This window comes from Pogona vitticeps, chromosome 14, assembly GCF_051106095.1.
Source record: "Pogona vitticeps strain Pit_001003342236 chromosome 14, PviZW2.1, whole genome shotgun sequence".
Taxonomy (NCBI): domain Eukaryota; kingdom Metazoa; phylum Chordata; class Lepidosauria; order Squamata; family Agamidae; genus Pogona; species Pogona vitticeps.
This window is the reverse complement of record NC_135796.1, coordinates 18,146,053-18,171,182: the sequence shown is the minus strand read 5'-3', so window position 1 is coordinate 18,171,182 and position 25,130 is coordinate 18,146,053. Positions and strand designations below refer to the sequence as shown.

General features: G+C 42.1%; 2 protein-coding genes across 7 annotated transcripts in view; one reads left to right on the top strand and one right to left on the bottom strand.

Moving 5' to 3' along the window:
• Positions 1–12,865, bottom strand: part of KNTC1 (kinetochore associated 1) — a 33,566-nt gene extending 20,701 nt beyond the window's left edge. For 2 of the 3 annotated variants that reach the window (XM_072983441.2, XM_072983442.2), the window contains exons 1-27: positions 12,738–12,865; positions 11,769–11,919; positions 11,302–11,422; positions 10,653–10,768; positions 10,330–10,402; positions 9,860–9,937; positions 9,313–9,347; positions 8,696–8,806; positions 8,518–8,611; positions 8,324–8,376; positions 7,944–8,056; positions 7,263–7,320; positions 6,965–7,063; positions 6,677–6,720; positions 6,515–6,580; positions 6,022–6,097; positions 4,894–5,019; positions 4,680–4,769; positions 4,470–4,535; positions 3,714–3,775; positions 2,642–2,753; positions 1,418–1,561; positions 1,272–1,328; positions 1,075–1,176; positions 755–871; positions 406–549; positions 48–146 (exon numbers count right to left, since the gene is read on the bottom strand). In XM_072983441.2, the coding sequence (XP_072839542.2) occupies positions 48–146; positions 406–549; positions 755–871; positions 1,075–1,176; positions 1,272–1,328; positions 1,418–1,561; positions 2,642–2,753; positions 3,714–3,775; positions 4,470–4,535; positions 4,680–4,769; positions 4,894–5,019; positions 6,022–6,097; positions 6,515–6,580; positions 6,677–6,720; positions 6,965–7,063; positions 7,263–7,320; positions 7,944–8,056; positions 8,324–8,376; positions 8,518–8,611; positions 8,696–8,806; positions 9,313–9,347; positions 9,860–9,937; positions 10,330–10,402; positions 10,653–10,768; positions 11,302–11,422; positions 11,769–11,900 (2,388 nt within the window). In that variant the 5' untranslated portion in view covers positions 11,901–11,919; positions 12,738–12,865. Of the gene's footprint in view, positions 1–47; positions 147–405; positions 550–754; positions 872–1,074; positions 1,177–1,271; positions 1,329–1,417; positions 1,562–2,641; positions 2,754–3,713; positions 3,776–4,469; positions 4,536–4,679; positions 4,770–4,893; positions 5,020–6,021; positions 6,098–6,514; positions 6,581–6,676; positions 6,721–6,964; positions 7,064–7,262; positions 7,321–7,943; positions 8,057–8,323; positions 8,377–8,517; positions 8,612–8,695; positions 8,807–9,312; positions 9,348–9,859; positions 9,938–10,329; positions 10,403–10,652; positions 10,769–11,301; positions 11,423–11,768; positions 11,923–12,737 lie in introns of all 3 variants that reach the window. The other variant, XM_078381804.1, reaches the window with a different exon arrangement.
• Positions 12,866–13,715: 850 nt separating this feature from the next.
• RSRC2 (arginine and serine rich coiled-coil 2) lies at positions 13,716–24,474 on the top strand. 4 transcript variants are annotated; one of them, XM_020802678.3, is made up of 10 exons: positions 13,716–13,915; positions 16,420–16,576; positions 17,173–17,216; positions 19,752–19,933; positions 20,812–20,955; positions 21,116–21,238; positions 21,637–21,716; positions 22,504–22,736; positions 23,254–23,343; positions 23,847–24,474. In XM_020802678.3, exons 1-10 carry the CDS (start codon positions 13,910–13,912, stop codon positions 24,027–24,029), a joined length of 1,242 nt encoding a protein of 413 aa, XP_020658337.3. In that variant the 5' UTR covers positions 13,716–13,909; the 3' UTR covers positions 24,030–24,474. The 4 variants fall into 4 exon arrangements, with proteins under 4 accessions (XP_020658337.3, XP_020658339.3, XP_020658340.3 ...); XM_020802680.3 differs by having other exon boundaries at positions 13,773–13,915; positions 19,730–19,933; XM_020802681.3 differs by lacking the exons at positions 13,716–13,915; positions 16,420–16,576 and adding an exon at positions 18,261–18,338 and having other exon boundaries at positions 17,185–17,216; positions 19,730–19,933.
• Positions 24,475–25,130: the final 656 nt, after the last annotated feature.

The following is a 25,130-nucleotide window of genomic DNA, read 5'->3' as shown; positions in this document are numbered from 1 at the left end:
TTTCATCATCCTCCCCCCCCGCCCCCCCCCCCCCGTGGCAGGCTCACCTCTACGTCCGACACGCAGCTCAAGACCGCGATGGCTTTCGCTTCCCAAGTGGTGTCCAGAACCGAGGTGGACCGGACGCTGTGTCGCTGCAGCAAATCCTAAACAACGTTTTGAAGAAATGCTTCTTTGAAATCGATCAGGCCAGAGACCTTTCCCCGTTTAAAGGAATCCCCGAAGCCAATCAGAGGCCTTAATGTTCTTGTTCCGCACCAGACTGCACTTTTAAAGTTGTGTTCCTGAGCGTGTAAACTTGGAAGAAAGCTCCCTGAACCCGGAGGCAGCAGCTTTCAATTCAACAGAGTGAACAGAAAAGATTCCTTGTTGCTTTAACGGAACACTAACGCTCCTTATACGTACCTTTACATACTGCAAGAGAATTTCATCTTTTTGCAGATTATGCTGGTGCATATACGGGCCGATGTACTTTTCTAAAGTTACTGGAATGAGTTCCGCGGCCAGAACTTTATCGAACATACGGAACGCTATTCTATTTGCGGTTTCCTAGTGCACAAGCAAAAAAACAACAACACAACAAGGAGAAATGCAATGACCTCCAACGAAAAGCCAACGGCACACATCCTAATATACCATGTTGTTTCTCCTTGCTGCTGCTCAGAAATGCCTACTGCAGATTCAGTTCTTCATGAAGTCAATTTAGTGCCAAGATTTCTAAGAAGTGTAATAATAATAAATCAAGGCATCATACCTTTTCAAAGTCACAGAGCGCCAACTTGCAGTTGAATTTCCTGTAGAGGTCCACCAAGCCCTGCAAAGCAGTGACCAGCTCTCTCAGACTACGGATCTCCGCGCAGTTATTCTCCTTCTGAAACAAGAGGATGTAATTTTCCTGAGTCAAACTCTTCTTGGGAGCAGCCCAACCACTTCTAAAGTTTTTCTCTAATGGAAATGAGTGCCATAGTATCATGCTTTTTTTTTAAAAGAATAAGAAAGTGGGGTGTGTGTTTGCATATAATTATTCTATTTTTCCCTCCCTCGAATGTGGTTTTGTGGCAGCTGAATACTTACCGAAGGCAACAGGTGCCACGAAGCCACCGGTCCGATTTCGCCCCGTTCTTTGCAGGTAAAAAACACTTCGGCCATTTCGAGCCCGTTTTCCGGCCAGTTGGCCTGTCGGGAAGAATGAAACGTGGGTACCATTTCCGGCAAGGGACAAAAATACAGCAATATCCAAGATTTTGGTCAAGAGAATGACTACGCTTTACCTTGTCCGTCAACTCAAGGTCCCGAGCTCGCTGCTCCAGCCATTTGGCTATTTTGCTCTGGAAGGTAAGCACCAAACGAGGTTATGTTTCTAAAAAAAGGTTTTCACTTCCACAAGGCCACTGACCTAAGGCTCCTCGTTCCTCACCTGTCCGTGAGGCACAACCTGCCTTAGGAAAGGAAGAACCACCTCTCTCAGCCACCGGCAGAGATCTTTGAGGGAAACTGCGGCAGGGATGGCGTTAAGCAAGCTCTCCATCGTCGTCGCCGTAAAGCCACTTCGGAAGTCGGCCTGGAGGAGATTAGAAGAGTGAAGGGAAACATCGTCTTATCACCAGCCCAGCCTTCTGAGAAGCTCGACACTGACACAGGCGATCTAAGGAGCAGACGGTGGCACAGCGGGATTTTATCCGGGAAGCTCTGGCAGGTTTCCGGGAGGACCGTTAGCATCCGTAGGAAATGCTCTCTACGGCATCTTTCAGTTGGAACAAATGCTCATGGAGCCAGAAAGGCACGCAGCCGGAGCGGTTCACTGGGTTTATTTTTGAAGCAAAGCACCAGCATGTATTCAAACGTCCTCGTCCACCAAGAGAGTTACTCGGCCCGAGGGTTTGGTGTCTATTTCCTAGCTTTGCGTATTCTCTGAGGATTCAGGAACAATATACGCCTTTAGATCCTTTTAATTACCTTACAATATTAGGTTCCCGGTGGAAAGAGATGGCCTTATTAAGCAGCTACAGGTAGAAATTCCTCCCATTTCACCAAGAGCAAGGACTTCTCTTTTAATATTTATTTTTATTTAGTTATTTTATTAAATTTATATCCCGCCCATTTAGACCACGTCTACTCTGGGCGGCTTACAGTAAAAATATCATAAAACAATTAAAACAACAATTTAAATCAGTAATACAATCTTCACCACAAATCATTCTGCATCTCATTTTTGTTTTTACTGTACTGTCCATAATCCAAGCTCCAACCCCTAAGTCCTGTTTATATCCCCACTATATTTATTTAGTGAGTTAATTAGTCCTTTGTCTTATTTATAGGCCCCCTTTCTCCAGATAACGGGACTCAAAGGCAAAACTCACAATATCACAAAGAGTAGGATTAAAACACAATGGAATATACTTTACAAACAATTAAACTATAAAACTAATTAAAACATACTGAATAAATAGAACAGGTAAAATGTTAACAACTCTCAGATGCCCTCTGTACGTCTGCATGTGTAGGGTGGAAACTTTATTCCACTGTGTTTGCAACAGCTCACATCATAATGGTTGTGTTAGTTTTAAAAGATACAACACAGGACTTTGCTATTTTGATAGAGATGGTGCACAGAGGATGGGAAACCTCTGAGGCCATTTACCTCGTGTCTCAGCCAGAGATACTGCGCAGAAGAGAGACTTCCTTCCTTTAGCTGTAAAAGGACGTCCCTGAAGGTGTTCTTATTGTTGAGAAATTCAAGCCAAGCAGATCCACTAAGGAGAACAAACGTTGCGTGTTTATAAGCACAGCCCAAAGGTGGGGAGAAAAAACCCACTATATTACACAGGCATAATATTTAAGCAAACGTCCAAATCTCATTATAAATCCCCACTAGAGTAGACTGGCAGGATCAGGGAGAACTTGGCAAAGTCTATGGACTCAACAAATCAACTTTAGTTGGGAGTAACCTTGGATTTAGGCTCTTGTGATGATCTTCAGAGGCTTCTTTCTCCAGGAATGAATTTCACAGAATCATACAATTGTGAAGTTGGAAGGAGCTTAGAAGGCCATCAAATCCAATCCCCTGCTTGATGCAGGAGTACAAATCAAAGGAGATCCACCAGTGGTTGTCTCAATTTCTCGTGTAGGCCGCCACAGCGCTGTAGCGCTCACCACCTCCTGAGGTCATTGGGTCTGTTATTGTGCTGCTCTAACAGTTAGGAAGTTTTTCCTGATATCCAACCGAAATCTGACTTCCTGAGCCCATTGTTGTGTGTCCTGCACTCTGGGGGGATCGAGAACAGATCCTGCCCCTCCTCTGTAGGACAGCCTTTCAGATATTTGCTTTTGAAATACTGTAATCTGCTCTTGGCGTACGGATTAGGTGGGATATCAATCATCAAGTTACCATGGTCCTACTTACAGGCTCAGAAGACACACAGAAATTATATAGGTATATGTTAATGAGCTGCACAAAGATCATTCATAGTATTGTTTGGAAAAATCTGAAAATCAGCATGCTGGTCCATAAACAAAAGCTAGAACTCCACAGATTCATCTTCATGGGAAGTGTTAAACATCAAATCTTTGCTTACTATATCCCCCGAAACACAGTCTTACAGAAAAGGCAAAACTTCAGATTATTGCTGGTTGAGTGGTTCCCAACCCCTGGGTTTTAGATGTTCTTGGACTATAAGAGAGACAAAGAGCAATAAAAATGTAAAAAGACCAACCTGAACTTTTCTGGCCCAAAGGCTCCATAAAACGTAATCAGTCTTGCGTGTGCCTTCAACACCTAGGATCAAGACAAAAAGATTCGTTTTGTAGGAAAAATCCTTGAACACACGACCAAACTTTTAAACGATTTTTTTCCCTCTCCTTCCCACGTATAAATGCTCAATCTGTCGGCTTTCATCAGGAGATTTATCCGTCACTGGGCAAATAAATGAAAGAATTACCCAACACTGTGCGTGATGGGAAAGATAATGGGTTTCAGTGAGACAACTGCTTGAAGCAAACGCTTCTTGTTTCTTAAAAAACAGATTGGAAAAACTGGCTTTTACTGCTGTTCTCCTTTGTTTTCTAAAAATCTTTTTAAACAAACTGTACACTGCTTTGGGAGCTATGGTGGGCAAAACATCTAAGAAATATAATTTTAGTCCTGCCTCATAGCCTCCCTGCCACATAGCCGGCTTGTCCCTGATTTTCTCATGCCTACCTGTCTTCCAGAACATTTCCTGGAATTAAAATCCATGCTTCTTTTTTTAAAAAAGTGTCCAGAGTGAACAGAAATACGGCATTTTTTCTCATCCTAGTTCCTTCCAGAGACAGGAAATGTTGACTTTGATGGGAATCTACAATCAGCCAAAGTCTTTAAAAAAGGCTCATTTTCCCATCTCAGTTGTCTTTATGAATATCCTGAGGCTCTTTTTCCAGGGCCGTTTGCTCCAGAAATGATACAAACGTCAGCCCAAATTTGTATTCGTTACCTCTGTAAGCGACACGGGGTCCCTGGCTGAAAAAGAAGCCACAGCTGTATCGTTTCTCTTCAGGAGCTGAGGAGTAACAGAAATGTTGAATTAAATTCACAGTCCACAGGGCAAAACCGTCAACAGCACCATGCAAGCATCTCAACTGAAAAAAATAATGAACCTGCTTTGATTTCAAAGGCTGAACAAAAAGTATTTAATGAAACCTACCCTGCTTTGGGCGTAACTCAACATCTCCTGAGTAATTTCATACGTTGGCCACGGTGTTTTTATGCAATACTCAACCACAAACGGGTCGTCCTATTTGGAAAAGAGAAAAAAGAAAAAAGACAGGAAAAAACACCCAAATATAACTTCTTAGGTTCCCAACAGTTTGGAGGACGTACATAAGAGGGTAAGGTGTAGGTGGGAGTGGAAGCATAACCTTTATTTTATTCAGGGTCTCTTTTGCTTGAGCCACGAATTCGGGCCAGGCTGATTGTGGATCATCCTCGGCGGATTCTGAAACCAGTCTTCCCAAGAGGCAGGTCATTTTCACTTTGTGCACAAGCTGTTGAGGTAAACCCACAGAAAGAATAATTAAAAAAATAATAATTTTTTGACATGTTCAAAATGAAATCTACAAAAATACCTCCAGCAACACATATAAAGTCAACCATTTTTAAATAGAAGTTGTTTTGAAATCAACTACGATAGGACTCTCCTATCTGTAGGATCAGAATTTGTGGATTCTCTTATCCACTGCCTAGAAATATTAAAGAAAAAAAAACTCAGAAATAACTACATATTTCCATGATGTAGATTATGAGAACTAGCCACTAGGAGCCAGAGACTATGCTATGTACAGTGGTGCCTCGCTTGACAAGGATAATTTGTTCCGTTGAAATCGCTGTTAAGCGAAATCCTCGTCAAGCGAAACGAAAAAGCCCACTGAAACGCATTGAAACCCTTCAAGCCGTTTCGTCATTTAACGAGGTAATCGTTAAGTGAGGCACCACTGTATAAGGGCTCACTCTTTCCACCGTTTTTGGCCTCTGTGGGGTGGGGGATGTGGAACCGATTTATTGCAGATCCCGTGATCCTACTGTAGAGGACACTGAACAGAAAGCTTGGATTCTAGACAATCCCATGATTTATTACGAATGAGCGACATCCTTGTCTATGTTGCCTGTTTGCTTATTCTTCACTCTTTCTCACCAATATGGCCACTAAAATTGTTTTTTTTCTTTTTTAGCCAGCCACTTCCACCAGCCTCAGCAGATATGCCAGAGGGGTGGGGAGGAAGTGGGTGACAGGTTATAGGTGTTGGCTGTCAGATGGTTCAGGGTTAAGTCAGAATTCTCGTATTGTAAGTGAATACGGCCAAGCTCCAGAGATCGGTTGCTTCTTTGAGCTTCCAACCCAGAAGAAGGTGTATTTTCAGACGCACGCCTGCTGAAAGGGAGCCCCCCCCCCAATAACTTCTCTGAAACAGAATTATACTCTGGAGTTGAAAGAGCTCCTTATTTTTGACCCGCATCCTGTATGGTCGTCAGGCAGATCAGCTTTTTACCTCCACGTCCAGCCCAAACTGAACGGCAAAGTTCTCCGCCTCAATGAACTTCTGCTTGTGAAGCAAACGACTCAGTCTAAAACGAGAGATTAAAATGAAGCGTGTTTTCCTCACGAGATCTGCTAGGTAGTCGTAAGCTTATGACGTGCCATCTGGACCGGTTGCAGAGTAAAGCCCTAACCTCCCCCTCACCTCGGCTCACACACTGCGTTCTGTCTCAAGATGGTTGTCCAAGATATTTTTGTGGCCAATACTGGGATTCAAACCCACGGCCAAATATACATCAAGCTTCTCTAGACACCCTTGCTTGGTGCTGTTCCCACCACCAGTAAAACTGCACCGAGAGGAGCTTCTGTTCTCACTGATTTCTGAGAGAAAGCATATGTTTCGATCCTCTTCTTCAAAAGGTTGAGACTTCACCTTAGCTCCCTCTTGCCCAAAGACCACGTTTTACCCCTGAGTAACTATATAGAACTAATTTTATATTATTTACCTATTTTCAGGTAACGCTTCTGTTAGGCACCTCATGACCAGAAAAGAAATTAGAACGTCACAAGGCCTAGGAAGAAACATCTGGTTAAAAAAAACAGAAAACTGTCACAACTGGAAATAAATCAGGTAAAATTGGTTTTTTTCATTTCAAACACAAACTTACATTTGGGTATTTCCACACATCCCTTCTAGAAAATATATTGTATCCTGTGGGAGAGAGGATAATTGGAAAACAATCCTTTGAAACTGTTTTAATAGCATAATAGCTAGATGAACATTTTTAAAGCACACCTCTGATTCCCTCAAGAGGGTGTAAAATGGTCTGAACTATTGTTATACGCATTAAGAATGCAATTTTCTCCCAAGCGCGAAAAAGTATTCATATTTATGTCTGGCCTAGATTCCCTTCCACAGGTTACTTGGGACTGAACAACAATAAAATTAAACATACTGTATTTATTCCACTTTGAACCAGTGAGGAAACATTTGCTACTTCCAAGAAATACAGCTGGTGCATTGCAGGCAGGGAAAACACCATGATGCTTTTCATCTGTTATAAAGAGAGAGAGAGAAAAAATTAAGGAAATCGGAACAGGTGGGGGCCTCCTTAAAATGGGTCTTGAAGTCTTACTAATCAAGATAACCCACGCTGTACGGCTCCTGCGTATCATGCGGTCAAAATAGAAGCAGATCAAACATTTGTTTGGTGATGGTGGGTCTTTCTCGTGGTAAAAACTGAAGGCTAATACCTGCTTATCCCCTTCGGGTGTAGTTAAAGCAACCAGTTTAAGATTGGCGATCCTCTGTCTGAACAAAAACAAAAAAATCCATAAAACAAGTGTTAAAAGTGGTGCCTGACCAAAAGCATTATTTCAGGACAATCAAAATGACAATTATTGGGATGGCTGAGATATATGGAGAAACAGGGATTTTTTTTACAACCTCGCAGGCTGCTTGGAGAAGGTGTGGCTGGGAGGGACCTTTCCTAGGATGAGGTGACTGTCAATCTATCCAGCACTAACCAATCGTTCGTTCCTTGCCTCTGAATTCAAAGAGAGCCCCGCCTCTCTGCTCAATGCTTCCCCCCCCCCAGAATCTGTTGAAGTCTTTTGCTAAAAGCAGCCATGTTTATCAGTTTGCTGTTGTATCTATTCAATTCCAGGTAATGAAACGTTTTATTCTTTCTCTTACTCATGTCTGAGAGTGAATTACTGAGACTGTCAATGCCAGTTGATGAGAGAGAAAAAAAAGGGGTGGACTCATCTGAGCAACTTGTAACTATTCTGATCTGTGGCTCTTTGCACTTCTGGAGGAATTTAAGCTAGTACTCGCTGGAGAAAAGGCAGAACATAAACGCAACTAATAAATTAAGTGCTAGAATAAGGAATAACCCAATTTCATGCCGTTAGTAACTCCCATATAGAGTTTACCCTGCGTTTGCTGAAACATCAGATTCGGAAGTCAGAAGGAAATCTTCGATGAGAAATGACGGGCAGTCCCAAGTCATAATGAGGGAGTAAATGTCCCACGAGGACAAGACGTTCTAACAGAAAGAGAAACAAAAGCATCACAATTTGGAAACTGTTAACCGTATATTCCCAGTTTGGAAGAAAATGAGCAATTAGGATTAATGAAAGGCTTCCTGGGTTTAATTATGGTGTCTAAAATAAGACACTGTGCAAATATAAGGCCCGTTTGCATCTCAGACAAAGTTGAAATACTGGAGTCCAAACAGCGCATGACATTGTTTCACGTAAAACTTTATTCGTTAGAGTAGGCGGCAAAATAAACAAACACACAATATACTTGCCTCGTTATCCAAGACAAATAACAAGCTATCTACGACTTGTAGCTTTTTTGCAGCTGGAAAACAAAAGGAAAAACACACGTTTGTACATTTGTACCTCAGAAAAGTAGCATTTGGAATGGAAACTTATAGCGCCAGGGGTGTTTGCTAGAGGGAATGGTTGGCCCGAGAAAAGTTCCTCAAAAGTTCCTTCATACCTTTAATCATGCTTGAATCCACGACATTTTGAACGGATATCAGCTTTTTATCAGGATCCACCTCCCACACAGTTATCACCTCATTACCGGCACCCTTCAAGAAACAAACATACCGTTTCATTATTTCAACACGCAGGATATTCGCTGCTTAAAGTATTCAAATGATGCTCTTATTTACCCCTATTATCAGAGATATCTTGTTTGCTGTATACTGAGCCACAGCAGTAAGACAGCCACGAGTATGATAATCTTCAGTAGAAATAAAACAGGTTTCAATTTGCCCTTGGAGCTGTGAGGAGAAAAAACCCAAATACAGTACAGCCTTTTACAAATGCTGTTTAAAGAATAAGAGCAGTTCACAATTTTAAAATTGTTTCCACCTCCCCTTAGGACAGAGTTTATTTATTCTACGTAATAGGAGGTTGTCCAAGTAACATTAAAATAGAGAACCGCACCTCCAGTAGGAAATGTAACCCAATTTGGTTCTCAACTACAGAAAAAGAACGATGGCCGTTTTAAAAAAATCCACTATCAGTTTGTACTTGATATAGAGCCATTTGATATAAATAGCAATCATACGTCTGTTAAGCCCTAGTACACTCGTGGCTTTGAATCTTGGCCGGGAAAGGCTTAAAATCAAAATGCAAGCCGCCTAGAGTGGTTGCTAAACCAGATAGGCGGGATATATATATATATATATATATATATATATATATATATATATATATATATATATATATATATATATATATATATATATATGAATAAATAAATAAATAAATAAGTCTTGCTTACCTTCTTTGCAGTCTGGACGTCCATCTTGCCGATAGCTAAATAAAGTTAAAAAGCATCAAGAAGAAGAATTTTACTTTTTTTTTTTTGGAAAAAAAAAAGACATTTTCTACGGCACCGTTTTAACCACTCATTTAGAAAAGGAAATTGTATGTGCAAATTCCTGGCTCCTCGTAACTCGTTTACATGCCCCTCACCTTTTTTAAAACTATATATTGTTAGAAACATTTGCAACGGTTACACCTTGCAATGTTGATTTTTACTATTCCTTCCGTCATGAAAGGAAACATTTAACAGCACTTTAAAGGCAACAAGTGCTGTTCTCACTTACACAGAGGTAAAGCCTCGAGGAACCACGCAGGAAGTTCTTCTGAACAGACATGTCTAAAATTGATGGTTCATACCGTACAAACACAACAAAACACACACACACATAGAGACAATTACCTCTTGCAATGTATAATCCATGCCTTATCTTTACAGAGAACATATCACCCCTTTTTAAACCCTTGCAATAATCTGAAATGGTATTTTCAATCAAAAGTCTTACCTTCCTGTGTTTTGGCAAGAGGGAGGTGCAGAATACAGAAGAACCCATTGTTTGTGACAATGAATGCATGGTAGGTCCCTTTAGAAGAAGATCAAAGCAAAAAGTCAAGCTATTTCCCCATGACAGGTATTTCAAAGGCAGGAGGCATCCCTAAGGAAGAGGGACTCTAGATTTCTCTTACTATGAAGAAGAAAAGAAAATCGCTAGATAGCCTGGCTTACTAGTATTCCCAGAATTAGTCTGCAAATCAGAGGAATACGACTGATGGAGGGGGGCAGGAGTAGAAATCTGATTTTAAGATTATTACAGTGAACCTAAAAGCAGGAAAAAATGCTCGAGAGTAGGTTGGTGTTTTTTTAAAAAAAAACTTTAACGCAAAGTCACATGACATTAAAGGCTGCTCTTAAAAGGGTGGCTTGCGAGAGGACCATTTTCAAAGTACGGCTGTGGTTGTTCTTAAGGCATCTCACCGCTGTCTGAACGATGTTTCTCTAGAATGAGATTCAGGTACGTTCTGCCGTTTGAAGAGTTCTGAGCCAGCATCTAAAGAGAGTGTCACAGAAAAGTCCAGTCATAAATGCAGTTAGAACTTCCCCGCCTGGCTTAAAAATCAAGACTGCACTTTCCTTTCTCTTCCCTCCCATGAAGGCACATGGGCTTTGTGGGTTTCTAATCTCCTCCCAGCAGTGTACAAAAAGGCATTACGAAGCTCACTAAACAGCGGTTTAGTTTAACATCCAAATATAAATTTGTTAGAACTCAGCAGTAAAGAAACAAGCGAGAAGTTACACACGTTCGTTAACAAGGTTTGCTTTGAAGAGACATGAATCAGATGCAATTTGCCACTTCTTTCTCCAGCCACGAGAAAGTTCCCTTCTTGACACAAGCTGACAACGTCCACCTCGGTTTCTGGAATACAGAAAGATTGACGGAAGAACATTTTGAATTGTTAAGATATTTTTCATTTCAAATTTTAAAAAAAATCACAAAGAGGTTCACGGTAAAAATAAACACAATAAAACTGATGCAAAAGGCTGTACCTCTATAGAGCAATACAGTGGTGCCTCGCTTAACGAGGATAATGTTTCAGTGAAATCACTGTAGAACAAAATCCTCGTTAAGCGAAATTAAAAAATCCCATTGAAATGCATTGAAAACCCGTTGAACCCGAAGTAGAGAACCGATCATCAGGAACTGAATTTTGCCCATTAAAACATCGTTTTGCGATCACAAAACAGTCATCGTACAGCAGTTTCATCGTTTAACAAGGTAATCGTTAAGCGAGGCACCACTGTACAGGCAATACTTTTATAGACCAATAAAACCAATCTCTTAAAAATAGTGACAAAATGTAAGCACCCAGATGCCAGTTCCTCACAACGCTCAGCTATGCTAAACATGGGCGATTTTTCTCTGGACCTTTACAAATTCTGTAAACTCACCAAACTGAACAAACATCTGAAGCGACTGGCAAATATTGTCCAACACAACCACTGTTCTGTCAGCCACCAAAACACAGCCATCGCTCGAGTTACATGCGTACAGCTCTGGATTAGACGAGACCTGCAAATAAGGGAAAACCTTTCAAATATAAACCATACAGTATTCCTTTAGAAACCGAAAGAGGTAGGAATCCACTACAACTAAATTCTTGCCGTAAAGCATGAACAGATTCAACCACAGTAAATAAAAACAAGTGTAATTTATTTAGGCACACATCTTCTAAAGTTACAACGGAGATCAGAAACATTTTGTTGTAAGGAAAAAATGCATCATATCGTCACGATGTCATCAACATCTAGATGTCCGGACGCGAAAGCTAAAAAATGGGATTATAAATGTGCAGCATCTTGCAGTGGGGTTGGGCAGTAAACCCTTGTGGGCTGAGCCATTAAAAAGGAAATTCTACCCTTTCAGACGAGGTGATTTTAACAAGTGTATTGATTTGGTAAAGCGCTCTTCCACTCTCTTGACGGGACTGGATGCCGAGGCGTCCGCTTCCGGTATCATCACTTGCCAAGAGCTCAACATCATCCCACATTTTAAAGAGAAACAGCGGCCTGGTGAAAAATCAGAGAAGCAGAAAAATGAGCCATGTAAGCCACACAGCAAAACAATGATTTATGCCTCTGCATTTCAGAAGAATAATCAATAAGATTGTTTAAGAAAACATTACAACATCTTGTATCCTAGACTGCAGCCGTAGTTATCTACACATTTCTTTTTTCCCAATTTTATGTTCAAGGTATTCTCGGAAGCTTTCACGGCTGAGATCCGATTTATGTTCAAGCTTTATAGGCAATTTCTTTTTTAAAAACACAACTTGCAAAAGAGTCTCTCTTTTTTTTAAAGTTTCTCTATACTATTTAGTGACCAGGTATGTCACCAACTTAACACACCCGCACCCCAGCATCTCTAGGTATGTATGATCTGATTTATTCATGCAATGACTTTTTGTATCTTGTCCACCTCCTGACACACACGGAGGGGTGTGTGTGTGTGTGTGCGCGCAACTGTTGCAGTGGGTTTTTGCAACACGTGTTTTTGTGTGTGCAACTGTTCCAGTGGGTTTTTGCAACACGTGTGTTAATGTGTGTGTGTGCAACTGTTCCAGTGGGTTTTTGCAACACGTGTGTTAATGTGTGTGTGTGCAACTGTTGCAGTGGGTTTTTGCAACACAACTAACAGCCGCCGGATAGGGCAGAACCGACTTCCCTGCCCTGGAGGAGTGGTGCTGCGGAAGCTTCACCTGTTGAATGCCTGCCTGTTAGCCAGCTTTTAAGATACCGCCCTGCGGCCCAAGCCCACAAGTCTCCCCCCCTTCTCCCCAAATTTCAGACCTCTCCCAGCGGCCAAAGACACACACACACACACACACCGCCAGTCCTCTCTGCGCGCCGCTCCCGACGATCATTCAAACTGGCGGGAATTTTCCGCTTCTTTTTCGGAGGCGACGATGCCGACGGGGCGCCGCGTGGGTCAAACTTCCTCCGGGAGCGCGAAGGGGAGGGGAGGGAGAGAGAGAAGAAGAAGAAGAAGAGCGCGGCCCCATAGAGATAGGAAATTGTAGACGAGATGCAAAGAATTCCCTCCCCCACAAAGGACAAAAATTAAAAAGGGAAAAACTAACTCTTCTATTTTAATGTGAAATAAAACTTTCACGACCTTCACAAGGCGAACCTTCACAACGTCCTGTGCTGTTCCATTTTAATGTGAGCTTTCTGGATCCTTCCTTACTTGCGAATACTGTCTTTCATGTTATTCCATAGGTCTGAAGAAGTGGAGGTGACCCACAAAAAAACTCACATTAAAATAGAATACTGTAATAATTAGCCTTTAAGGTGCCACATGGTTGTTGTGGTTCCTTTTATACACTTTCCAGGCAAAACTCAAAGAAACATAAGAAAGCAAAACATATATAGATGGAGGACGAAGATTATAACAAAGAGGTCCCGTCTACGGTGGTGGGGAACATAGTTATATTGTATTTTGATTGGTGTGTTTTATGTTTATATTTTAGATAAATAAAAACTAAAAAAAAACCCTATAATTTGGCTGAGGTCGTTTTGGGGCTCTGTTGTAAAAAATTCCTCAGGAGACAGAAAGCCTTCAGACACTCCCACCCCTCATAACAGTTCCTCTTTCAGGACGCCATTTTATTGTCGTTTTCTGTTTCGTTTCGTCCCTTGGGACCAAACGCGGCCACCTCTTCCCCTTCGACCCTTTTCATAGCTCTACGCTCCCTTTCCGCCTCCCCCCCACCATTCGAGCCGGACCGCCCGTGCGCAGGCGCGGCCTTCCCTCGTCACCACTCCTCTCCCTCTGTCTTTCTCTCCCGGCCCCGCCTCTCCGCAGCTACATCCGGGAACCCCAAGGAGTGGGCGTGGCTCCGTCGTGCTCCGCTCGCCTCAGTCGGCCGAGGCGCGGCTTCTGAGGGGACTTGAGGCGGAGGAAAGCGGCCGCTGCTGGCTTCCTGAGGGGGGCGAAAGGACGAGGGCTTTTCCTCCCGCTTCCCCTTCCCTCCTTCTCCCGACCCAACCAACCCCCGGCATGGCGGTGAGTCTCCTCGGCCTCCTGGGCGTCGGGCGGCGGGTAGACCGAGAGGGAGGCGCGAGACAAGATGGCGCCCGCCTCCCCCTCCCCCACCCCGCCGCCATGTTGGGCCTTTGCGCGGGTTGCGGGGGGGATGATGGGGGGGATGATGGGCGCTCCTCCCGAACAGGCATCTTCTCGGACTTCCCGAACTTTTTTTTATATATTTGGATTTACTTTTAATATTGCTATTTCTTAAGTCTGGTGGGAAAAGCTTGGGCGGGTAGTTTCTAGGGTGTGTAAGGATGATGAGGATCGCCATCACTATCCTCGCCCATGGAACGGGAGAGCTGGAAGGGACTGTATATAAATCCCCAGGTCCAGCCCCTTGCCTAGGAGAGCACACGGTGGGGAGATTCGAACTCTCAACCCCTGGCGATCCTGCATTTAGTAATAATGGTTACTTAGAACTGTGGAACTCCAAGGGGATCCTTATGGAACATGGAGCCCAGCCTTTCTCAGGGAGGCGCAGTGGGAGTAGGGGTGGGGGGATTCGAACTCCCAACCCTACCTAAACTGCTGAGCTACCCAGGCAGCTAAAATTACGGAACCCTAATTTGAATATTTTACATCGTCATCATCATCAACATCGTCGTCTTATAACTGCAGAAATCATCAGGCCCAGCTCTTGTCCGGGGGCCCCGGGGGTGGGTGGGATTCAAACTCCCAACCTCGGCCCTCACAGCCAGAAACCTAAACTACTGAGCCATTTAGAAGTTCTTTCAAGCTAGTCCAGATTGAGAAGAGGATGGTTTTTAGGATGAGGGTGATCGTATGGGGTGTGTGTGTGCGCGTGGAAGGGGTGCCCACTCAATTTCTTTATTTTAATTTTTTTAAGAAGATGGACTGGTAGTTTCTAGGGGCTGTTCAGGGTCCTCTGTTGAAAAGAGGATGATGACTGGAGGGGGAGGGGACACCCTGTATTTTATTTTTTAAAAGATGTTTTGACAGAAAAGGTGGGCAAATCCATTCTAGGACTGCTCAAGCTCTTAAAAAGAGGGGGGTCTCATAGAAAGTATTTATCCCACTGTAGCCTGTTCCTGAATGTTGGCTCGGGAGGATAATTATCTCGTGCCTCTTAAACATGCAGGGGGTTCCTCCTTTGTATATTTTAAAACCTCCAGAGTTTCTGGTGTGGGTTTCTGTTAAAGAAGGGTTGTCCTTGTAGAAGAGGCAGCCTCGTTAGTCTGTGCAAGCATTACTGTATAGGGAAAAACAAAAGACCACAGGCCCTTATATCCTTTCAGCACAAGCGACAGTGGAATGAATATAACTGTATATCACTCGTAGACTACTTTTGCCGAGGTGGTTGGACAGTGTCATCCAAGCGACCAGCTCCAGGAGGCAGTGGAAGACAGGAGGGCCTGGCGTGCTTAGCTTAAAACATCTACACCTTCACGCTATACCGAATTGACAATGTTATTAGAGTCTAATAGGCTGATCTTACTGTGTTTATGCACGCATGTTTGTAAATTCCGCTGAGATCCATCGTAAGTTCTCAGTCGCTACCATCCCATATTCATTTTCTATCTTGTGGGTTTTCAGTAGCATACGTGTTTAAAATATCTAGGGAAAGCAAGGAGTTGCTTTGAAGGAGTTGCTCTTTTATACCTTGTCTGTTAAATGAAAACAGCTTTTGCTCTGGAAGAGGATGAAAGGAGAAAGGCATCTATTATGTTCAAATGAATTTATTGTTAATGAGTCCTAGGATATCATCTTTGGGCCTCCACTAGGTTGTTGAAGAAGAGCTGTTAAAATCCCTGGCCTTGACTATGATAGATTATGCTGATGACAAGAATATTAGGATGCTTATCCCTCTCGTCCAGAATTCTCTGGGGGTACATTAGAAATGGATGACAATTTGGAAGCTTGTTTTCTACCTTTGGTGCAAATTGGGAGGGCTGCAGAGGGGCAAAGGTGGGCACAAAAGTTGCCTTCTGCAGTGGGAGCATCCTGTACACACTCTCTTCTCATGAGTAGTTTGGCTCTTCTAGAAGATTTATGTAACCTCTTGTACAGTGGTGTTCCAGATCTAGTAATAACAAAAGGTAGCCTTTGTTAGGTGCGAAGCAGTGGTAGGGGGAGCAGGTAGTAACTAGGCCAAGGATCACTGCTCTGTTAACAGGGTACTGGTATCTCCTGTGTCTGAGGGTGGGATGAGTCTGGAGGTGATAACAGAAGATTCCTTTCTGTAGAAGCCCTGGGGAACATAAAGAATCTCGTTTTCAGTCATAGTGCTGGGATACAGCTGTTAAAATATTCATCATGGTTAGAATATTCTGTTTGAATAAGTTAGTATATGAAATGTTTTCTGTAGGTTTTTTTTTTTTTTTTTTTTTTTGGTTAACCGGGGGGGGGGGAAGACTCTTGAGAATGTTCCCGAGAGTTGAATTGTTATAACTGTTTTCAGAAGATCGGTAGCTAGCCATTCATTTGCGTAATATTCAATACTATGTCATTTAACATAGGCTAGTGATTCAGAGCGAGAGGCAACAGTCCCAGAAAAGTCATCTCCTGATAGAGAGAAGAAAAAGGATCATTCAGATGCATCTAGTTCTCCTAAAACTTCCAAACATCATTATTCAAGGTCACGCTCACGGTCAAGAGAAAGAAAACGAAAGTCAGGTATGGAAACCTCTGGCTGTAAATTGTTCCCATGTTTTTATGTGGTAGAATAACAAACATGGTTTTATGTTGTGTTTCATGAAGCATTGAAGTCTGTTTACTTTTGAGTCAGTCCTGTGCAAATCAACAAATTCCAAGTAAATATACAAAGTTTGATAATTTATTTGCAAAACTTTAAATTTTGTGCTCCATGCATCACAATTAGCTCCTTTAAAATACTGAGCTGTTTAACACTTTAGATTTTAACAAATAGGAAATTTTAAAAGGTATCCAAGTGTCAAGTTAAACTTCAGTAAAATAACATAAAGCATAAAAATAGCATATAGCCCCATATTTACTGTCCTTTTGCAAGCAGGTGGAGAACTTTCTCTTCAGGCAAGCTGAGTGGAGTTTTTAAATGTATTGTTGCACCTTATTCCTTTGAACGTGTTTCCGTGTTATGTGTGTCTTTAGCATGGCATTTGTTTGATCCTTTTTAATATTTATATACTCACTGTTGTTAGTTTTAATATTGTCTTTTAATGATGAGAGGTGCCTTAGGTTTTTTTAAGGAGTAAGGCAGGGTAAATTCTGATGGGTCATGCTTTCTTCCTTAGATCATGATGGGAAGAAACACAGAAGCCGGAGCAGAAGCAAAGAGGTAATTAGTACTTTGTAGTGCTTGGGTAATTGTGCAAGGCTTACTTTTGAATATGGTATAGCATATTTAAATCTTAGTGTGTATAAAATTGTCTAAATGGTAAGTACAAAGTTTTGTAAATTGAGAGATGCTTGGAGAAGCATGTGAAGCCATCATTATGACAAAAAGGTAATAGCTGACAGAAGCTCTTTCCGAGATTAACTGTGAAAACAGTTACAATAAACGGTTCTTTGGAGAACTAGGATTGGTATATTTTATTTTCACAGAGCTTCCATTAACCTACTTTGAGCTGACAGACTTCTTTTTCTCATCTTAGAGCCCAACCTACTTAGTTCTTCCCATGGGACGTGGTGGCGCTGTGGGTTAAACCGCAGAAGCCTCTGTGCTGCAAGGTCAGAAGACCTGCAGTCGTAAGATCGAATCCACGCGGCGGAGTGAGCTCCCGTCGCTTGTCCCAGCTCCTGCCAACCTAGCAGTTCAAAAGCATGTAAAAATGCGAGTAGATAAATAGGTACCACCTCGGTGGGAAGGTAACGGTGCTCCATGTCTAGTCGCGCTGGCCACATGACCATGGAAACTGTCTATGGACAAACGCTGGCTCTACGGCTTGGAGACGGGGATGAGCACCATGCCATAGAGTCGGACACGACCGGACTAAATGTCAAGGGGAACCTTTACCTTTACTTCTTCCCAGTTCTTAAAGGTATTCCTGGGCTGATAGTGCAGGGCTGGTAGGAGACACAGCGGGTGTAAAGCAAGGAGAATGGGGAATGAGTTGACATTGCTCGGTAGTGTTAACATTGCTCGGTAAGTTTGTTGCCCTTTAGCGTAATTACTGGTTCAGTGAAGAAGGATCAGGAGTACTGTAATGTGAAGGCCAGCAAAGGCCAGCCTGATAGGAGAAGAGGAATAGTGTGGGGCCCAGGGATACTTCTTCCCCTTTCTCAATGGAAGCTCTGTTTAAAAAAAAATAGGAGAGTATTTGTGAAATTGACTATATTGTTTAGATCACATGATAACATTTCTATAATAAATCATACTCAGCGTGCTAATGCGCGAAGAGACTGAACTGAAGACGCTCCAGACTCAGATAGCAAAATTATAAGCCTACTTCATGATAAGGTAACTATTAGTCATTCAAACTCATATTTCCCTTAAAAAGAAAATTGAAATTGGTTATGGGATATAATGGTGGTTTTTAATACAATGTGTATGTTTAAAAGACTGCTCCGTTATGGGTAATAAGAATTGACTGCCATGCAAATGTACAAGCAAAAATCTGCATGTAATTTTTAAGTTATAAATTCAGTGAGAATAACTGGTGAAATTTGGTGGATGTTTGTGTAATTTTTAATGTTTAAATGTTGGATTGGCATTTTATAAATGCTCAAGTAATATATTTCAGTGTGAGAAAGAAAAGAAAATGGCAGATCTTTATGGAAATTCTACAGATGTAGAGTTATACAACAAATAGCTACTTCATGAATCACTTCTGCCTTGCAGTACGCTTCATTCCATGTTGGTGGGCTTGACGCAATTTCTCTCCGTTAGAGGCAGACACTACATTTGTATTTTGCAGCGAAGGTCTACTCATCTTTCTGCAGCGATTATAGAAGTGACTGGAAGAATAGTCCAGATAGATCCATTGATTGTATAAATCATTTCAAGCGAAACAATCACTTAGTTTGTCTAGTGACCTAACGTTAAGGTAGGAAGGTTGCAGTGACTCCGTATACCCAACTGTCTTCAGCAGTGAGCTTATGAGCTTTAAGTCTTCGCAGTATTGGCTTTCTCTTTAGTTATGCCTGTAAGTTATGAAACACTTGGGATTTACCTTGTCTCTGATTGTTGAGTATGTCTCTTGGATTTTCTTTTCCAAAAGAAATACATTTTTCCAAGGACTTTAAAGGAGCAACATAGATATACAGTAGACTTACAAAGAAAGCAAGCTACAGAAAACCTCTAATGAATATACAGATAAGTGAACTCTTGTTTTTTAAGAGTCACCTTTGGGAAATAGGATCCAAACTAAATACAGGTCATCTGTAGTGCAAGGCGTCAAACTGAAAACATTCCATAGATGAATCGTGCTTTATATGGATGGTCAATATATCTATTTTTAAGCTGTCTTAATTGCTGATAAAGACATACCTAAACATATGCATAGTTTTCTTGTGTATGCTGGTCCTATCTGTTGCTATATCCCAAATGTTGTTATATTTGAGGTAACAACACACTAGAAACACTCTCCTTTTGCTTAATGCCGTAAAACCGACTGTGCTGTTGTACTCCGCAGGGAAAGGTTTAAGATGAACAGGGAAGGGTGGAGGGGTGTGTGTGTTGTGGGAGAAATGGTAGCGTGTTATGTGCAACATTGGGTAGATGGTGGTGTTAAAGCCATCACAGTTGACTGGGCCGCGCTCCCACGGTTACTAATGTTGCATCACAACATAATCATTCTTTATCTGCTGATGCCCATACTAACTCTCTTTGTTGCACTATTTTCCTGAAAGAACCACCTTCTTCTTAAAACAGGCAAGAAGACACGGCTCCAAAGAGAAGGCCAAGAAGCACAAATCAGAAGACCATAGCGAGAGAGAGCACTCTTCGGATAAAGGGAGGGAGAGCACCTCCGAGAACGGAGAGGAGCGACATAAGCGCAAAGAGAAGAAACCCTCGAGGGGACGGAGCCATTCAAGGTCTAAGTCTCGCGAAAGGTATCGCAGTCAACAGTTTTGTCCTAATTTGTTGGATTTCATCATAAGCTTTCATGCTCATAAAGTGTAAGCAAATTGAATTTGGAAATTTTAGATATTTGAGTTCACCACTTATTGGTTGTAATCAGTTTTTTTTTTAAGAATGCCAAGCTTACACTCTTGGTTTAAAGGTTTATTCAAGCATATCCGCTTGCAGTACGAGTACAATATCAGTGAACTGCTGGCAGTGGTCTTCAGTGTGGATTGATGAAAATATTGATGTATTATTTGAGTGAGAAGGTGTTTTGGCCAAACTCCAGTAAGTAGTAAGTCACATCTAGAGTAGGCCTATTGACTCAGTAGACCTACTGTAGTTGTGGTTTAGGCTGGATTTTAACTACTCTATATTAGTTTTTGAGAATTACCAGGCGGGCTGTTATTTTAAGCCTTTTTCTCCCTCTAGCCTTGCAGGCTTTTAAGTTGTTACATGCCATCGGCTCACATCCTACTTACAACAATCCTAAATTTTTTTTGAACGTATGTGATATTTTTAAGGAGTGGTTTTAATGTTACTCCTTCATGAGTTCCCATCGCCAAGCAGGTATTTAATCCAGGTCTCCTGAACCCCTAGTCTACCGTTCTGTACGCTAGCTATGGAGTCTTGCTCTGTAATCCTGTTAAAATAACTTATTTTCTAGAACTGGAGTGATAAATTAATATGTAGGCCAGTAACTGGTTTTGCACGGCAATACACATATTTATGTAGAAGCTCAGTCTTTCGCTTACACATTATTAGAATTTCTTCAGTAGAATAATTGGGCTTTCTTTCATTTTGCTCGTATTAAATGTGCATAAGCAAAATTATAAAATATTACCAGGAATTTGGAATGTGCTTTCAGACGTCATCGTAGTAGAAGCCGTGATAGAAAAAGGTCACAATCTCGGAGCAGAGAGAAAAAACGACGTGTAAGGTCACGTTCTAGATCAAGATCTAGACACCGGCCTAGAAGCCGCAGCCGGAGCAGAACTAGGAGCAGAAGCAGGTATGTTAGCCTTTGCTCTCTTTTTTTTAATACCATTTGAGTCACAGAACAGGTGGTAGCAATTGAAGTGAGATATAGAAGTTAAGATTAATGGTAAAGTAGTCCTATAATGACAGAACAAAAGGAGAAAGTTGTGACTTTAAAACTTGGTTGCTGGCAGGGAAAGAAAGAAGAGGGTTGAAAAACCCAGAAGATTCAGCAGAAGTCATAGCAGGACTCCGAGCCCACCACCTTTTAGAGGACGAAACACAGCAATGGATGCACAAGAAGCACTGGCCAGAAGGTGATTGGCTTCTTAAGATCGTTAAGCCCTGCCACTCGTCCCCCACCCGCCCCAAAAGACGAACCGTCTTTGAAATCCTCCTCATCCAGACTAAATGCCCTTCATGCTCGCCTTCAGGGAGCCACAAGAATGGCTTCCCCCTCTATGAATATTAACTTCTGTAAAACGGGGAGATCAACTTTTATCTCGGTGTCTAGTCTAAACTAGGGCCACGTATCCTTTGGGCCAGTGACCTTGTTTCAGTATCAGACCAACATCTCTTGCCTTAATCTGTGTGGTGAAGTCCTCAGGGAATAACATCCTTGAGGTTTTACGAAAGGGTTGGGGAGGGAGGGCATGTGCTGCTGGGTGAGGAAGACTAGGAGCTCCTCCTAAACTGGTTTCTGTGTTCTTCCTAGGTTGGAAAGAGCCAAAAAACTGCAAGAACAGCGAGAGAAAGAACTGGTTGAAAAACAGAAGCAACAAGAAATAGCTGCTGGTAAATCTTTTCTGAACAGCTAGATTGTAGTGAATAGTAAAGTGAGGGCGTTTTCAGCTTTTAGTTGACTCTTAATGGGAACACGCAAAAACAGTATTGTGCTTCCTTTATCGACAGATTTTAAATAAGCTAACAAAAGAGGGCTTTTTTTTTTAAATTGAGCTCTTGAAACTCTCCTAAGTCCTTGGATTAGTTATACCATGAGATACAGTGGTGCCTCGCTTTACGATTGCCTCGCATTACGACAAAACCACATTACGACGATCTTTTTGCTATCGCAATTGCGATCGGAAAACAATGGTCTGAATGGGGTTTTTTCACTTTGTGATGATCGGTTCCCTGCTTCGGGAACCAATTGTTCACAAAAGGACGATTTTCCTCCAGCTGATCGGCGGTTTCAAAATGTCCGCCGGGTAAATAAAATGTCTCCCCGCTGTTTTCTGGGATGGATTCCTTGCTGCACAGGCACCGAAAATGGCTGCCCTATGGAGGATCTTCGCTGGACAGTGAGTTTCCAGCCCATTGGAACACATTAAACGGGTTTTAATGCATTTCAGTGGGCTTTTTATTTTCGCATTACGACATTTTCGTTCTACAGCAATTTCGCTGGAACGAATTAACGTCGTAATGCGAGGCACCACTGTATATGCTGCCTAAGGGAGGACGCAAAGCAGTCAATAGAGAAGTTTGCAGTCAGCGAAATACGTTAAGGATTGTACTTGGTCAGTGCATCTAGGGTAAAGAATCTCTAAAAGGCTGTGCCTTGTTTTTTCATGTTCCTTTCTAGCGGCGGCTGCCACGGGGGGTTCGGTCATCAACGTTGCAGCTCTCCTGGCTTCCGGGACGCAGGTCACTCCTCAGATAGCCATGGCGGCTCAGATGGCAGCTTTGCAAGCGAAGGCTCTGGCCGAGACCGGAATAGCTGTGCCAAGCTATTATAATCCCGCAGCTGTGAACCCGATGAAGTTCGCTGAGCAGGAGAAGAAGCGGAAGATGCTCTGGCAAGGAAAAAAAGAAGGGGTAATTTTCCTAATTATTATTTCAAGGTGGTTTTTTTTTTAAAAAAAACTATTGATACTGCTGACTCGAAGTGTGTGATTTTTTTGGGATGAGGTCTGCAAGCTGTATGTGTGCAAGAAGCGAAGTGTGTTGGATCAGGGCCCTGAAAGTTTAGCTGCCGGCCAAGCAAGTGCAACTGGCAACAGGAGGGTCAGACAAGAAGGTGTCTTGATTCCTGGCAGTTCCAGAAGTTTGACAGATTTTACGTTTCACATTTGAGGGTCTTACGAGCCAAGCAGCCTAGCTCGCTTGGTAAATAGGCTCTCCGTAGTAAGAAGTTAAGGAGGGCAGGGATATTAGAACAACTGGAACTGGGGGGAAGTTTGAGACATTGTCAGTCTGTATTTGGAAAAGCTTACTGTCTTCTGCAGGCTGGTGTGTGTTCTTGCTAATGAGCAGACATAGGCATAAGTGAGTTAAAAACTTATTTACATGCTGGATTTGTGTGTAAGGGTGTTTTTTTTTTCATATTTTGTAGGATAAATCTCAGTCTGCAGAAATCTGGGAGAAGCTGAACTTTGGCAATAAGGACCAAAATGTCAAATTTAGAAAACTGATGGGTATCAAGGTATGTAACTCTGAAATGTAGATAAAACTTGTATCTCGATGGTTGAGAGTTCTGCTTAAGTCGGCCTGTAGAAGAGATTTAAAAACATGCCTAAATCCATTCAACAAAGACACTGTTTCCTTCAGAATTCTTAAACTAGATTGTAAGCTTTACTTCAGACAAGGTGACACTAGTTCAAAAGAGGGGTGGGGAATGAGTGACCCTCTAGAGAAGCTTTGGAAGATGCTGGGTGTGGGATCAGTTGGGTTCGTGCTTCGTGTTCCATGGGATACAGCCGTGTATCTGTAAGACACACTGTGATGTAGTCAGATTCAAAGGACTGGTCTGTCCCTACCCCCAAATGAATTTGATATATACTATACATCCTTGGACCGGGGAGTCTTCAAGCCTAGTTTAGAGTCTCTATTTACTCAGTTACGACTATAGTGCTGTCAACATGACAGAGCCTTGTACCGGCGGAAGGACGTCTCTGTTCACCTGTTGAAAAACTGTTCTGATCCTAGAGCGAAGAGGAAGCGGGCGGTAGCAGTTCGGTCGATGAAGAGAGCTATAAGACTTTGAAGCAGCAGGAAGAAGTGTTCCGAAACCTAGACGCACAGTACGAAATGGCACGGTCACAGACACACACCCAAAGAGGCATGGGGTTGGGGTTTACATCTTCCATGCGAGGAATGGACACCGTTTGAAAGAATGTGATCTTGAAGCCGGGACTTTGTCCGAGTTTCTCGTTCCGACGTTGGGTCCTTCTTCACCAAAAGCTGGCATCCTAGCTTGCATGGGTATTGCATTGACTTTTAATTTATTGACATGACAATTTTTGTAAATATCAGATCAGTGATTTAACTGGTGTTCATGTTGTAATCAGGTTATACTCCCTTCCATTATACTTGACAGAACTGTAGGAGGACATTTTTTTTAGTTCTGTGGTTTCAATGCAGAACAGCTAAGGGTAAACTCATACATGGATATTTTGTGTCCGCTGTCTTGTGTACTTTTGTACTTTAATCTTGTACAGTTATTTTCAACTTTTGAAACATAAAACACATTGTGTAGGTGTTAATCTAGCAGACTGGGCCGATGGGTACATAATGCCGTGCAAAAACCTGGTTAATAAAAATGTTTTTTCTCTAACAGTACTCCTTTAAATTCAGCATTACTTCCAACTTAATTTTGCACAGCATGTTTGATTTCATGCTAATGCTAGAAAGAAGTTCATTCAACGTTACTCAGTTTGAGAATGGCTTTGCCACTAGATTGGTGGGGTAAAAATTGAAATAAATATAGAAAAATAGGAGCAAAAAGTACGGGCAGTAGTTTTTCAGGATTCATCCGTTTCTTCACAGACCATTTTCTGTCGCAAGCTATGCAGAGCAGGTTTCAGCATATAGAGTGTGTTAAATATTTCTCGGTTGTTCCCTGTTCTTATTTATCTACTTAATACTGTCTCTTGCTGACATCCAAAGATTCTTTTACTAGGATTCATCTTCTTGTCTTGGGTCATGTTTGGTTCCGATATGACCAGTGTAAGTGAAGTAAAGGCAGATCAGTTATGGCGTGGTTCTTAAAATGGTTTATTCTGCTATAATTTGGACTCTTGCAATAGCACGTAAAAATATCAAGTCTTTTGGCGCCAGCCAGCATTATGGAACAAATATAATTTGGTGGGAAGTCCATTTAGAGAATGGGCACAAGAGAGAGGTTGGCCTTAATAAAAATTGGCATCTATGAGGTGTCAACATGGTAGGCTAATCCAACAGCTGTCCCCAAATCAAGGAAACTTATTGAAT